The following is a 16,202-nucleotide window of genomic DNA, read 5'->3' on the forward strand; positions in this document are numbered from 1 at the left end:
TAATAAAATCAAAGTATTTAACAGTACTTGGTGCATAACAATCATGTCAATATCTGTTTCAGTAACTATAAACTTTTTGTGTTTTCAGTATTTTTTCTAGCTACAGGAATCTTACCTATAAAGATATATGCTTGAGTTTTTATAATTATTATCAGGAAGAAGATTGTGAGAAAGCATTCTTCAAAATGGACAACGTACTTATAGATGACCGAAGAATACATGTGGATTTTAGCCAGTCTGTTGCAAAGGTTAAATGGAAAGGAAAAGGTCTGTCAGTTCATCTTTCTTTGTTTCTTTCCTGCTTTGCATGCTTGCCTCCCTCCCTCCTTCCTTTCTTCCTTGACTCAGTGCTGTTAATTTGGAGAAATGTACATTGATATAATTAGTGCCTACCTTCATGATTTTATGTTCCTGCTATCTAGAATTTCAGATGAAGGGGTATGTGTGTGTTTTAACCTGATGAAGAATATATTTTTCTATGTATCACTTTATTACTGCAAATTATCATTATTATATATTATAAATCATTGTAATTACTCATTGTAGAAGTGACATGTAATTAACATAACTTTGTGGTGTTTGGTTCTTCTAATGCAACTCTTAAAAATAGTTGTTCCTTTTCTGTGAGAAATGTTACTACGATTTTAATAGGGATTGCACTGAATCTGAAGATTGTCTTATTAGACAATGTGGACATTTTAATAGTGTTACTTCCTCCAATCCATGAGCATAGAGTATCTTTTCATTTCTTTGTGTCTTCGTTTTCTTTCAGCAGTGTCTTATAGTTTCAGTATACAGGTCTTTCCATATGTCTAAATTTATTCCTAGGTATTTCATTCTTTTTTTTTTTTTTTATTTTAAAGAATTTTTTTTTTTAAAGAGGCATGTATTTTTTATTTATTTATTTGTTTGTTTGTACATGCACTGGGTACAGTCAGAAGCACGGGAGGGTGAGGGAATTCACCAGAGCCAGAGCGGGGAGCAGAGCAGGCAGAAGGACCGAAGTACACTGCTGAGGGAAGCAGCGGGCGGCAGGAGAGGTCTGCGCGCCATGTGGGACCCTCCTCCAGTGGCCGGGGAGCAGCTGGGGATCGAACTGGCGCTGCAGAGGCCACAGGCAGCTTCACAACCCAGCGCTCAACCACTGTGCCACCGGGGAGACCCAAGTATTTCATTCTTTTTAATGTGATTGGAATTTTTTTCTTAATATTTTTTTTTTAAAGTATGTGTTCATCATTCTCACATACTGATGCCTTTTTTTTTTTTTTAAAGATTTATTTATTTATACAAGCACTGGGTACAGTCAGAAGTGCGGGAGGGTGAGAGAATTCACCAGAGCCAGAGCAGGGAGCAGAACAGGCAAACTGACGAAGTACACTGCTGAGGGGAGCAGCGGGCGGCAGGAGAGGTCTGAGCGCCATGTGGGACCCTCCTGCGGTGGCCGGGGATCGAACCGATGCTGCAGAGGCTGCGGGCAGCTTCGCAACCCAGCGCTCAACCGCTGCGCCACCAGGGGGAGGCCCTGGAATTGTTTTCTTAATTCTCTTTTCAGCAGTTAATTGTTTGCATATAGAAACATTTTTTTTAATATTGATTTTGTAGCCTCTAACTTTTCTGTTATTTATTATTAATAATAATTATTATTTGTTATTGTTTAAGTTTTTTAGTGAAGTCATTAGACTTTTCTGTATCTATTATGTCATCTGCAAATAGTTACAATTTTATTTCTTCCTTTCCAATGTGTACTCCTTTTATTTCTTTTCTTGCCTGATTGTTCTGGCTGTTACTTCTAATACTATGTTGAATAATAGTGGTGAGTTATATCCATGTTCTGTTATCCCCTATCTACTTGCTCTATTGAAATTTTAGACACCCTCTTTGACAGAGCAGAAGAGTTTAAAAATTAACTTCTTCCAAACTTACAAGATTCTCAGCTCTCAGACTCAGGTCCCAGGCCTCAGTTTCCTTTGTGGACCTATTGTTCCCATGGACTCAATGGCTGTACTTCAACACTGCATTCTTTTCCAGCCAGTGTATATACAACACTCTGATTTGGGATTTGCAAGTTTGGTGTTGTGATATTCATGTATATCACTAGGTGGCAGCAGATGGCTACCTAGCAAAATGGAGATCTGCTTGCAGTTAAAATAGTAATGGAGAATGAATTCCTATGATGCTTTTGTTCCTTCTCGCTCTCTTCCGGCCTGCTCATATAAAGGCCATTTATAAAATAACTTTATATATAATAGCTCTTAAAATTATATTTTTGATTTGGTGATTTTTCTTACTGTCTTTTTTTCCTTTTTTTAATAGGTGGGAAATATACCAAGAGTGATTTCAAGGAGTATGAAAAAGAGCAGGAAAAACCATCTAATTTGGTTCTGAAAGACAAAGTAAAGCCCAGACAGGAGTATCCTTTACAAAAGGCCATTAGTATGTTCCGACCATTCACTCTGTAGGATACTGTGTGGTACAGTATAAAAAATGACAAAGGCTGTAGATGACAAGTTTCCCAAATACAGATTGGGAGGAATCATTTAATATATTGTTATCTCTTTTTTCTCTTTTTCATACGTGCTTTGTATTTGTGTGTATTCTCTGTTAGGGCTGAAAAATCTTTAGCCTGATTCTTTTAGCTCCCTTCTCTTAGGTTACCATTCACTTTCAGAAGATCTTGAGGTAAGATTTGTGTTGTTTGTATATAATTGTAATGTTTTAAGTTCCTCATAATCAGAAATTTCTTTGTTACAGCTAATCTCTATCCTTTGTGCTAGCCCTTCTAGTGTGTTAACTTCTTTGGAGATGTTAACCAAATCCTATTCTCTTACCTGACTGGGTTGCATTTTGTCTTGTACATTGTCAGTCTAGCAACATTTGTTTATTGGGCTCCCATTATGTGTAAGAGTTTTATAGGATTAAAAAATCCATTGACGGGCCTCCCTGGTGGCGCAGCGGTTGAGTGCTGGGTTGCGAAGCTGCCCCCAGCCTCTGCAGCTCTGGTTCGATCCCCGGCTGCTCCCCGGCCACCGGAGGAGGGTCCCACATGGCGCGCAGACCTCTCCTGCCGCCCGCTGCTCCCCTCAGCAGTGTACTTCGGTCCTTCTGCCTGCTCTGCTCCCTGCTCTGGCTCTGGTGAATTCCCTCACCCTCCCGCGCTTCTGACTGTACCCAGTGCTTGTATAAATAAATAAATCTTTAAAAAAAAAAATAAAAAATCCATTGACTTGACCAGTTAATTTAGGTTCTTCCAAGTTTTAGGTTGAGACAAGTAAGAAGTAATGAAACATACTGTTTATATTATGTCATTTCAATTTGTTCACTGATATTCTCATTATAAATCAATCACTCCACACTTTGCAAAGGTTATTTCTTTTGTGAGATTCTTTCTGGTAAATGGTTTCTTTGTTTCCTAGTTTCTGTTGGTGTTTTAGGGCTTCTCTTTTCCCATACTATATAGACATTTCTTTTTCAAGTATTCATCAAGGAAAGATGGATATCAAGTTGAACTGTTATATATTCATTTAAAAAAGTGGCTGTCTACAATGCATAAAACATTGTAAAGCATAAGAGCTGGACACTGTCTGAAGTATACTGACTTAATCAGCATAAGAAGAGACTTTCACATGGTGACAAGCCAAACAGAAAGCTAAGACTTGGTCTGAAAATAATAACATTAGAGCTGATGTGATTGAAATCTTAGAATCATAACATGTGTGGATGAATACACCTTGATTTATTTACCAGATCTTTGAAATTAAATTAAGGCTAACCACTAGTAACTGCAGATGGAGAAAGGGGAATATGTAGAACAAATAAAAGGAAGTACAACCTTAGAATATAAAGTAGATGCAGACATTTTCTCCCCTTATAGGTAATTAAAGTTGAAAAGAAAGAGTACGTAGCATTAAAATGTTTTAAATTCAAGACGATAGGTTAGTAAGAGTTAAAAAGGAAGCTAGGCATGTTGGTAGTATAGCTCTAGCCCAATGCTGTCTGCTAGACCTCTGCAGTGGTGGACATGTACCCTGTGTCCTTGTAGGTACAGCTGCTACTGCTGTGGCTAGTGAGCAGGTAGAATGGACTTTTGTTTAATTTTAATTAATGTTAAACTCTGACTAGTATTGTATTATATTGTATAGTGCTGCTGTTAGCCTTTTGAAGTTGATGGAGAAGAAACATGTTCAGGCACAAACTTCTTAATCATTTTCAATAGAATATTGAACCAAAAAGAAATTCATGAATCCAACCCAGTAGGATAATCTTTATGTGCTTGATAATTAACGGGTTTTATTTTAGGAAGGTGTTTATAATCTCAGGTATAATACTAAAAGGACAACATATGTTTATAATATGTAAGATTAGAGATAACTCATCTAGTTTTTTACATGTATTATGATACATGTTACTATGGCAAGGAAAGGGGATTCAGAGGATAATATATGTGTAGAGAAATTGTCTTAAATCAATTAAAAAGGCCTCAGATGTACTTATGGGTTTAGTGAGAAAGTGAAGTTGCTGTAGGTGTAGACTGTTAATAATAAGGTTCAAAAGTAGCAGTAGGGAGAAAGAAAAGGTAAACTTGACCAAACTCAATCTCAATCTCAGAGAAGTAACTGGAGAAAAGAGGTCAGTGAGATTGCAAAGTTGTTTTTAACACATAAGATTTTGGAGAGATTTGGTGCCTTCTAAAAGTATTGTTTGCAGTAGTGAATAGAAGATAGTAGCTAAGTGAGGAAGGATGAAATAAAGAAATATCCCAAGTGTGTTGGTGGTATAACACATAATCGACAATTCTTACTTGGTGTTTGTTACATGCCCAGTTTAGCAGTGAAACACCAGCCCCTCCAACCCCCACAAGTGGACATTACATTTTACTGTTGGGTTTGGGGGAAGCACAGAATTTAAATAATTGTCACTAATTAAATATGTCTATGGTGTTGCAAGAAGTACACTTTTGAGATCTGGGGCTCAAGTACCCTCAAAGACCCTCAAGTACCACGACATTCGGAGTGACATTGAAAATGCAACTTGAATATGGGGAAGAAGGGAGCTGAGGTAGGATGCAGTTTTCTTTGTGTAGCATCATCTGAGAAATACAGTTGAAATCAATATAATCCAAGTATAATCAGAAGCCCACATAATTGAAATAATGTGTTCATTAGGTGCCACACACTGTAGTTTTTATTCTGTGTTATTAAAGAATGCTGGCTGTGAACCCACTAATTGGATATTATAGCCCGTTAATGGATTATGATCATCAGTTTGAAAAACTGCTCTTTTGGACAGAGGGAGTAGCATGTCTATAGCACGCTCCAAGGCGAACTCAGTAGGACTGTTAGATTTGTCTCTGAAATAGGAGGAGATCCAGAAGTGCTCTGGAAGCAGTGTGGCCTGGTGCTAAGGAGAAAAGCATGGGAGATAATGGAAGAGTCCTAGGGTAGTACAGGTCCCCATCTTGTGAAAAGCCAGAAGGGAGTGTTTTTCTGTAGAATCTTAAGTAGAAGTGATATCTCCAAGGAAAGCACAGAGCTGTGGCTTTCATGGTAACCTCTAGTCCCGAGGGAAGTGTGTCTGTCTTCACTAGTCTGTCCACATGCCACTCAAATAGCTCCATGTGTTGGCCTTCTCCTAAGCTTGCTTGCTTTTTTTTTTTTTTTTTTTTTTATTTGTACAAGAACCGAGGTATAGGTCAGATGTGAGGGAGGGTAAGAGGATTCACCAGAGACAGATCAGGGAACAGAACAGGCAGACTGACGAAATACACTGCTGAGGGGAGCAGCGGGTGCGACAGGAGAGGTCTGCCCTGCCTTGTGGGACCCTCGCCGAAACTGGCCGGCTGGGATCAAACCGGCACTGCAGAGGCTGTGGACAGCTTCACAGCACGGCACTCAACCGCCTGCGCCACCAGGGGAGGCCCTAAGCTTTCTTTTGAAAACTTCTCTTTTAGTCCTTGTCATCCTTCCTCAAAATACATTCTAGTTTAAAATTATTTTTAGCAGATGTTGTATTAGTTGAACATTTTCTCTTATTCTGAGGCATTAGAGTATATTAGAGAAAATACGGACCTCTGAATTAAATCATGCAATTGATTCACTCATAGTTCTACCACCTACACAAATGATGCTTTTCATTCCCTTTGTTCCTTTCAAGCCTTGATGTTATATGAAGTTTATAATCCGGTATAGTTTTTGCTTCAAGCTTTTTTTCACTAAATTATTCATAAACACCTTTGCAGATGTTTTCAAAGTATTCACCATTGTTTGTAACTTCTTTTATAATAAAAATATAGTACTATAATGTATTTAAGTATATCTTTATTCCTAGGCTTTTTGTTGTTCCCAGTTTCTGTCATTAAACATAATCCCATAATGCTATTACTGCTTTTCAGAACAATGTAGATACTATCCTGTTAAATATCTACTATGTGTAAGATACACAAATTCCAGAGAGGTGAATAAGATATCTTATTTGATGAAAAGACAGAGAGCCTTCCTGGTGGCACAAGGGGTTAAGACGTAGCACTATGAAGCTATCCACAGACACTGCAGCATGAGTTCAATCCTTGGCCAGGGAGCTGACCCACATGGTGTAGCAGACTTTTCCTGTCTCGTCCACTGCTCCCCTCAGCAGTGTATTTTAGTCAATCCACCTGTTCTGTTCTCCACTCTGTCTCTGGTGAATCCTCTCACCCTCCCCCTGCCCCATCGCTGGCCTGCACCCCAGCTCTTGTGTGCATAAATAAATAAATCTTTAAAAGAAAAGACAGATATATTCAACTAACTCCAGCATAATACAATGTGATATATTAGAAGTGTGCTTAATTAGATGTGTGGTTAAATACAATCTGAGTACAAATGCATGATTAATTCTGTAAAGGAGGAAGATTAGGCAATTTTGTGAGTGTGTATGGGAAACACTTTGAACATGGTCGTAATATAAAACAATTTGTTTATAATGGATTTCATAGATAACACCCTGAAATATATATAGTTAAATACTTCTAAAATTCTTTATCTTTACAGCTCCTACTTAATATAAAAGGGATCCACATGTATATTATTTTTTGAAAAATTTTTTTAATATATTATTAAAAGATTTAGTGTTTCAAAATATCTTTAATTTGGGCCTCCCTGGTGGCACAGGGGTTAAAGTGTCAGCACTCTCAAGCTATTGTCAGACACTGTGGCAGAGTTTGATCCCCAGACAGGGAGCTAACCCACATGGCCCAGCAGACCTCTCTTCTCTTGCTGGCTGTTCCCCTCAGCAGTGTATTTCAGTCTGCCCATTCTGCTCCCCACTCTGTCTCTGGTGAATCCTCTCACCCCTCACACCTCTGGCCTATACCCCAGTTCTTATATGCATAAGTAAATAAAATAAATCTGTTTAAAAAATCTTTAATTTTTCCCATACAGTTACTATTTTTGGAATAATAAACCTAGTAGTATAAATCAGTGTAACTGTATTATGTATTTCATTTTTATCTTGTGTGAATCTTTCTCTAAAACTCCTATGTCCATTTTTATACCTCATACAGTATATACCTCCTGAGTATTTTGAAATTCTAGAGATCCTTATATATATTCAGGAAGGAGAACTAACATTATAAATTCTGTGGTCTTCAAGCAACAAAAGGGAAACAAACTATGAAGCAATTTTTTTTAGTTCCTGGTACTACAACAAAATAAAGTCCATTTAAAACACTAGCTGTAGTAATAATATGTTCATGGGTAAAAGTGAAATGGAATTTGATAGGATGAAATAGAAAATGACACATTTTCCCTCTTTTTTTTTTTTTTTTAAAGATTTATTTATTTATTTATACAAGCACTGGGTAACAGAAGCATGGGAGGGTGAGAGGATTTACCAGAGCCAGAGCGGGGAACAGAACAGGCAGACTGACGAAATACACTGCTGAGGGGAGCAGCGGGTGAGACAGGAGAGGTCTGCTGCGCCATGTGGGATTCTCTCCCTCTGGCCGGGATCGAACCTGTGCTGCAGAGGCTGCGGACAGTTTCACAGTGTGATGCTCAATCACCTGTGCCACCAGGGAGGCCCCTATGAGGCACTTTAAAACCCTATACAAAGCTAATATCATTGGTACATGCGGTGAACTTTAGGACACTGGTATTTGTTGAATGTTCAGTACAGTTAATTGGTTCAGATTTTTCATAAATGTTGAAGTAATCTGTGTTTTCTTTTTATAGTGTGTTGCATTTTTAAGAAATAGGATTGTGTCAGGGCTCACATAAATGTAATAATTTGGTAATAATGTGTTTGATGCTTTTAATAGATTCTTATGTTTAATGTATTACCAGTGCCAGTTTTCACATTTGTCCTTAACTAACTGTTACAGTGCAAAATATGATCTTATACTAGATGAGCAGGCAGAAGATTCAAAATCAAGTCACTCACATACAAGTAAAAAGCACAAGAAGAAAACCCGTCACTGCTCTGAGGAAAAAGAAGATGAAGACTACATGCCAATCAAAAATACTAACCAGGTACAGTACTTACTAATACACAGGCTTAACTCTAGGGAAATATTTTACTCCTTTATTAATTACAGCTTAATGATAAAATTTAGAGAATAAGGGTACAGTTCTGAACAGAGGTGGGTGTGTTCCAAACTCTAAAACCTAGATGATTTCATTAGGATAAGCTTTAATTTTCAGGAATTTGTATTACAAATTATAAATGATTGTTTTTAAAATAATATATAGTTCCACATTGTGAGGCAAGATTGATTTCTAGACCTGTGGGTACTTGCTTAGTGTCATCAAAAACAAGTGTGTTTGTGCTAAAAGTTTTTTTTTTTAATAATAAATTTTATTTTTATATATCCCATACAATTGCAACCCCCCCATTCTGACCCCAATCCCTCCCCTCATAGTTTTTTGTTGATTTTGATTTTCACTTTCTTATAGTTATTCATTTTCCTGGTCCCTTATTTAAGTTTTCTAGATTCCTGCTATGAGTGAGACCAATGTGCTAAAAGTTTTTCTCATTTCTCTTTTAAATTTATCACCAAGTGTTGTGATATCACCTATAATTCTGGTTTTTTTTTTTTTTAAAGATTTACTTATTTATGCATACAAGACTTGGGGTACAGGCCAGAGATGCAGGGGTAGTGGTGAGAGGATTTACCAGAGACAGAGTGAGGAACAAACCAGGCAGATTGACCGAAGTACACTGCTGAGGGGAGCAGCGGGCGAGTCAGGAGAGGTCTGCTGCGCCATGTGGGTTGCTCGCTGGCTGGCCGGGGATCGAACTCATGCTGCAGAGGCTGCGGATTGCTTCATAGTGTGGTGCTTAACCCCTTGCGGCACCAGGGAGGCCCCTCACCTATATTACTTGAGGTTTTAGGATCTGTAAGACATTTATGCCCTTCTGTATTCAATGTATGAAATAAAAAGCAGCACTAATAATTAACTTGATCATCTCAAAAGCTTTCCTGAAAATACATTTTGTAAGACAATGATAATAAAAATTCCATAAAGAAAATGATTGTGAAGAGAAGAAATAATTTCCAGCTAGCTGTTTGGCTCTCAATTTAATAAAAAGTAAAATACATTATAGCCCCTTGCTTTTGTTTTGCCACATGAGGACATTTGAGCTGAGCTCTCGTGGTCAGGAGGATTTCACTGGGTAGATAGAACTTGTCAAGATGGTGAGAATGCCAAGCCAAGAAAAGAGATGGAGAGATATAGTATGATTAACCCAGTAGAGGATTTGCTGTAGAGAAGCTAGTATAAATTTCTACACTGCTTATGATCTCAATAGGCTATTTAACTTTGTGAGCCACAGTTTCCTCTTCTGTGTAAGTGAGAAAATGTCTCAGGTATGTTGTTTATAAACATTTTCTGTGCTGGCTATTATTAATTTTTAAAAAGATTTATTTATTTATGCTTACAAGAGCTGGGGTACAGGCCAGAGATGCGGGGGGTGAGAGGATTCACCAGAGACAGAGTGGGAAATAGAACAGGCAGATTGACCAAAGTACACTGCTGAGGGGAGCAGCGGGCGAGTCAGGAGAGGTCTGCTGCACCTTGTGGGTTGCTCCCTGGCTGGCCGGGGATCAAGCACATGCTGCAGAGGCTGCGGATTGCTTCATAGTGTGGTGCTAACCCCCTTGCGCCACCAGGGAGGCCCAGGCTATCATTATTTTTACTGTTGTAGCCCAGTTACTCTTTAAATAAGAGTAGTAGTCCAGTTACTCTTTGAAATAGTTTCTCTATGGTAAGACCATTAGCTGAATTCAAATTTCAATTAATTTGTTTCTTTTCTGTGCTTAAGCATTGTTTTAAAAACATTTGTAGGGGGCTCCCTGGTGGTACAATGGGTTAAGATGCAACCTATGAAGCAGTCTGCAGCCACTGCAGCACTAGTTTGATCCCTGCCAGGGAGGTGACCCACATGGCACAGCAGACCTCTCCTGCCTTGCTTGCTGCTCCCCTCAGCAGTGTATTTCAGTCAGTCTACCTGTTCTGTTCCCCACTCTGTCTCTGGTGAATCCTCTCACCATCCACACCTCTGGCCTGTACGCCAGTTCTTGTATGCAAAAATAAATAAATCTTTAGAAAAAAAAAATTCGTAGTTTTAAAAATTATTTATTCGATTCCAATATAAAGTTACAAAATGGTACATACAGAGAATCTACCTTCTATCCCTGTCCTCTCTCCGAGTAGATAACCATTTTATGTGGATTTTTTTTTGTTTATTCATTATTTTTTAATTTTACCAAGCATTTTTGTATATATCCTGATCTCCTATTTTCTAGATAAGAATATATCCCTGCTCTTTGCTGTCATTCAGCAGAGGTATAAATTTCCATAGCTGCTCTTCTTACCTGGCATATATTCTCACCAGTTTTCTTTCCTAAATCCTTTTGCTATTCTAATATAATTTGTCATGTGGTATAGTCCACCGTGATCTAACTGGAAGATTTGCCTCTTATTTCTGTACTCTTTTAGCCTAAGGTTATTAAGCTTTTTTAATGGTGGCTTTATTATGTTTCTATGAATATTTAGTGTGTTTTCTTCTATAAAGCCCTTAATCTCGCCTCCGCATGTGTTGTTCGAGCTGTAGCTCCTCATTCTGCATGTGTACGCATCTTCAGTGAATTTAGGCCTGAGGTAAACATTAGTGTGTTTGAGATAACCAGAGGTCTAAAGAAATCCAAAGACTGGATGCCTTTTATTTCTGTGATTTCTGCCTTTCCCTCTGCTATGAATTTCTTTTCTTCTGCTGCTTGGTTACATATAACTTTATAGTAGCAAATATTTTCCTTTTTCCATGGAGTAAAGGGCATGGGGAATACTGTTATATTCTGTAAAAAAATATATTTAAATTGGTTGGCAACTTTAAAATTGTTAAGTTCTAAATAATATCTTAACTTTATTTCTCTGCCAAAGTATATATATTTTTTAAAGATTTATTTATTTATTTATACAAGCACTGGGTACAGTCAGAAGCGCGGGAGGGTGAGAGGATTCACCAGAGCCAGAGCGGGGAGCAGAACAGGAGACTGATGAAATACACTGCTGAGGGGAGTAGCGAGTGCAGCAGGAGGGGTCTGCGCGCCATGTGGGACCCTTGCTGATGGCCGGGGATCAAACCGGTGCTGCAGAGGCTGCGGGCGGCTTCGCAGGCCAGTGTTCAACCGCTGCACCACTGGGGAGGCCCGCCCCCAAAGTGTATTAAAGTGGTTTTTAATTTTATACTTTGATTTAATAATATGGCTATATTGATTTTCTCTTTTTAATAAAGCAGCATCAGTGTTTAAGATTTCATTAGGCCCTATTTTTCTCTATTATTCTGATTATTATCCTTTTGATTGCAGTCTCAAAAATACATTCATTAAAGGGAATTTTCACTTACTATAATGTTCAAGTATAGCTTAAATTTTCCTCTTTGTTTGTATTTTGTTTGGTGAACCTAGTTTCCTAAGAATGCTTTAGTTCTACAAGTTCTTTGTCTTTTTTGAGCAGCAACCTGACTGTATGACTTGAAAACTTCTGTTTGGTTTTTCCACCTCATGTTTTAATTCCAAAGATGTGTCTGTTGTTGTGGTTTGTGTTTTACTGTGGTTACAGGAAATGGGTGCTGAGCTGTGGGCTGCCTGCCTGAGAAGTATGCACACTAGTTGTTAAGTCCTTCACTGTGTTTTCATGGGTGCTTACGATTCTTATGATTTGGACCTCTGCTTTGCTGTTTTTATACTCATTGAGTGTCGTTTCAGTGATTTAATTAAAAGCTCTTATTTAGCCCGAGAGACTTTAGCTTTTAGTTGCTTAGACTGATTTTGATTACTTTATAGTAAGTCATTAGCCTCACTAAGTATTCTGCTTCAAATCCCGCCCCCCCTCTTTTTTTGACCATGTGCTAGTTTAGTCATCTTGTCTTTAGTCTTGAAATTTTAAAAGTCCACACTGGGAAGGACTTGGAGCCCATCTAATTAATTTTTTTCTCTCCTTAAATAAGAAGATCCTGACCTTACAGATTATGCCTTTTATAGTTCTGTAGGAGAGCTAGAACTTTGATATTTATTTTGATTTGGTCAGGTGTGGGTTTTATTTTTTTCATTATTCTTTACCACCCCCATTTCAGTTTTGTGTTGCATGTCATTACTGATCAGTTAAATAATTATTTCAACCTGTGTCAGTCTCTTGGCCCTCAATCTCCTTATTTCTAGGGTGAGGGTAATATTACACTGCAAAAGCACATGCCTAGCGTATCTGTTCTGATATGGCTTCATCCAGCCGTCTAAACTTTTCTCCTGCTGCTAATTCTTCCCTACTTTTCATCTTTTGCTTACATTCCTTGCCTTCTTGCAACCAGTTCAAGCCCAAACCCACTCACTCTTTGATGCCCAAGTCAACTCCTAATTTCTCTATGAAACTTTATCTGATGAATCTAACCTCAAGAGTATTTCTTGTTTGATACATCTCCTAAATAGCAAAGACCACTTGCACCTAAGAGCTGCTGGACTTCAAAGCTTGTTAACTTTGAAAACTTTTCCAGGTCAGAGAGGTTTTATGGTTTTAGTCCATTTCAGATTTTCAACTTCTTTAATGTTTTCATATTTAAGTACTATATAAACTCTCTGTTATTTTAAACACTCAAAGCATTTAAATGCATATTTGTATAGTGTGCTGAAGAGTTTATGGAGTTATCCGCCAGCTAATAGTTTCCACATTTAAAAAGTTGTGTCTCAACTAATACAAAAATAACTGTTAGGTGTACAGACAGAATAATACATAGGTACTTAAATTTTATATGTGCTATAGGAAGCAAAACAATTCTTTTATCTAGGGATGTCTTATTTTGCTAGAAAATAGTTGGTAAGGGGTTAAAACAAGGTACCTACTCATTTTTTCTACCTCCCAGATCTTACAGATAACAAGGGCAGTTGGGACTGGTGCAGAATCATGAGTCAGCTTATAATATACTCTACAAATACTTTGATTATAACAGTCAAGTTATATTTTGTATTATAAATTCCATGCCAGATGTAATCTTCTATATCCAGAGAGCATATGAAATAATTTTTAATCATTTGCTTGAAACTCAGTCCTTAACCCTTGACATCCATCCCTCTGGATTTTAAAGCTAGACACTTCCATCAACCATAATAATATTTAAGTTGACAGAGTGGATACTCAAGAATTCTGCCCTTCTATTGAGAAATCTGTAGAAAGGTGAAATTTTGAATTGACTCTTAAAAGAGTGTTGGCTTTGGTCTCTTTAGATTTTTACCTACTTGCTGAGATATAATCTTTGTAATTAGGGATAGGACAAGGCAGTCCTATGGGAAAATTCTCTGCTTCCAATAAGGAAATTTTCTACTGCTAATTAATTATTAAGAATAGTATGAGGGGGCCTCCCCGGTGGCGCAGCGGTTGAGCGCTGGGTTGCGAAACTGCGCGCGGCCTCAGCGGCGCCGGTTCGATCCCCGGCTGCTCCCCGGCCACCAGAGGAGGGTCCCACATGGCGTGCAGACCTCTCCTGCCGCCCGCTGCTCCCCTCAGCAGTGTACTTCGGTCCTTCTGCCTGCTCTGCTCCCCGCTCTGGCTCTGGTGAATTCTCTCACCCTCCCGCGCTTCTGACTGTACCCAGTGCATGTATAAACAAACAAACCAGCAAAACAAATAAATAAAGCATGCCTCTATAAAAAAAAAAAAAAAAAAAAAAAAAAGAATAGTATGAGGGCTTCCCCGGTGGCGCAGCGGTTGAGCGCTGGGTTGCGAAGCTGCCTGCAGCCTCTGCGGCGCCGGTTCGATCCCCGGCTGCTCCCCGGCCACTGGAGGAGGGTCCCACATGGCACGCAGACCTCTCCTGCCGCCCGCTGCTCCCCTCAGCAGTGTACTTCGGTCCTTCTGCCTGCTCTGCTCCCCGCTCTGGCTCTGGTGAATTCTCTCACCCTCCCGCGCTACTGACTGTACCCAGTGCATGTATAAACAAAACAAACAAACCAGCAAACAAATAAATAAAAGCATGCCTCTATAAAAAAAAAAAAAAGAATAGTATGAAATGCATTATTGACATTTTAAGCAATATGTAAATAATAGTTTTAATAAAAACATCAATCTAAAGAAAAATTAATTTGAAAGTTTGGAGAGGAGCTATTGTAAAACACTATAAATAATCACTCAGAACAAAGTGCAGTTATCAATTTTCTTTTTAGACTGATTGACTTGTCTAACACCTCTTCCAACTATGCTATTTAAATTATGTTTTATAGGATCTTTTATAGGACTCTTGTGGAAATTTTAGTTTCATTTCAGGTCAGTGAGGCAACTACATTTTGGGAGAGTTGAGAAGGGAAGGCAGAAAGAGTGACCACCAAAACCAGGATCTAGATATTGCGATTTTAAAGTCTTAAAGACTTCTAACTTCTGTTAGCAATTTCAGTTCCCTGGTTTTGGATATGATCTTTCAGTTCAGCTAAAATAGTAGATACAAGGCAATGAGGCCATTAAGAGAAATGGTTAAATCTTTCTCTGAATTTTTTTTTTCAATTTCTAAGATTCTTGGCACAAATGATGGTGTTCAAATTGGAGCTGTTACATCTGCTTGCTAATGATGAACTTGTCTAAGTTTTTATTAATCACTGTGCCCATAGAATGATGATCTTACTGATTTACTTGTAACTCGCTCGCCATTCCTTCGACAGGATATCTACAGGGAAATGGGCTTTGGTCACTATGAAGAAGAAGAAAGCTGTTGGGAGAAACAAAAGAGTGAGAAGAGAGACCGACCACAGAAGCGAAGTCGTAGCAGATCCCGAGAAAGGGATGGCCACTACGGCAGTAGTCACAAGTCCAAGTACCAAGCAGATCACTATGAGAGAGAAAGGAGTAAAAAGAGAGACCGAAGCAGGAGTCCTAAGAAGTCCAAAGATAAAGAAAAATCGAAGTACAGATGAAACATGAAGTATCTGACGTGGGTGGCGCCCATATTTACTCTCGTCTAACTTAGAATATCAGATGTTCAGGTTTTGTGTCAAAGCAGTCTTTAACTGCTTTTTTTTTTTTTTTTTTTCATATTAGGATTATGGCCCTTTTAGAGTAATACCAATTATAAGGGACACTGAAGGACAATAAAGAATCGAACATTTTCTTTGTATACTTTTTTACACTAATTTTATTGTTATACATAAATAGTGTGCTTCATTTTTTTTAAAGTCACATTTTCCACTGTTTTTTTATGAAGTGTTTCATAAAATACATAAAAATAGAAATACATAAACTTGTATATATAAAGTATAAAGAATAATAAAGATCTGTGTACCCATCAATCAGCTTAAGATAGAATATACCTACATTTTAGAAGTGCCCTATATGCCCTCAAGTAATTATTATTCTAAGTTTTGTGTTGGTCATCCAGTTGCTTGTTGTTATAGCTTTAAAACATGTTTGTATCCCTAAATAAAATGTTAAGTTTTGTATGTTTTTGAATTTTATATAAATGGTATAATGTATGTTTACCTCTGTGACTTGCTTTTTTTCAACTTAGTGGTTTTTGAGAGTCATTCATCTGTATTGCTGTGTAATATATAAATAGTCCACACTCTGTCCTTCCGTTGATGGACTTTGGGACTTTGTTTTTGTTTTGCTGTTGAGCCAATGCTGCTATGAGCATCTATATCTAGGAGCGCTGTTGGGTGTGAGGCCTGGATATCTCTGGCGTTACAGTTGGTGCCA

General features: G+C 38.1%; 1 protein-coding gene across 1 annotated transcript in view; it reads left to right on the forward strand.

Annotated features, from left to right (window-relative positions):
- The window catches only part of PPIL4 (peptidylprolyl isomerase like 4), a gene marked incomplete at its 5' end in the record, with an annotated part of 42,589 nt that extends 26,987 nt beyond the window's left edge, over positions 1–15,602 (forward strand). The window contains 4 exons of the mRNA XM_084228569.1: positions 156–267; positions 2,314–2,410; positions 8,354–8,501; positions 15,173–15,602. Of these exons, the coding sequence (XP_084084695.1) occupies positions 156–267; positions 2,314–2,410; positions 8,354–8,501; positions 15,173–15,424 (609 nt within the window). The 3' untranslated portion in view covers positions 15,425–15,602. The remainder of the gene's footprint in view (positions 1–155; positions 268–2,313; positions 2,411–8,353; positions 8,502–15,172) is intronic.
- Between the last annotated feature and the right edge of the window lie 600 nt (positions 15,603–16,202).

Source organism: Talpa europaea (assembly GCF_964194135.1).
Source record: "Talpa europaea genome assembly, chromosome: 2".
Lineage (NCBI taxonomy): Eukaryota > Metazoa > Chordata > Mammalia > Eulipotyphla > Talpidae > Talpa > Talpa europaea.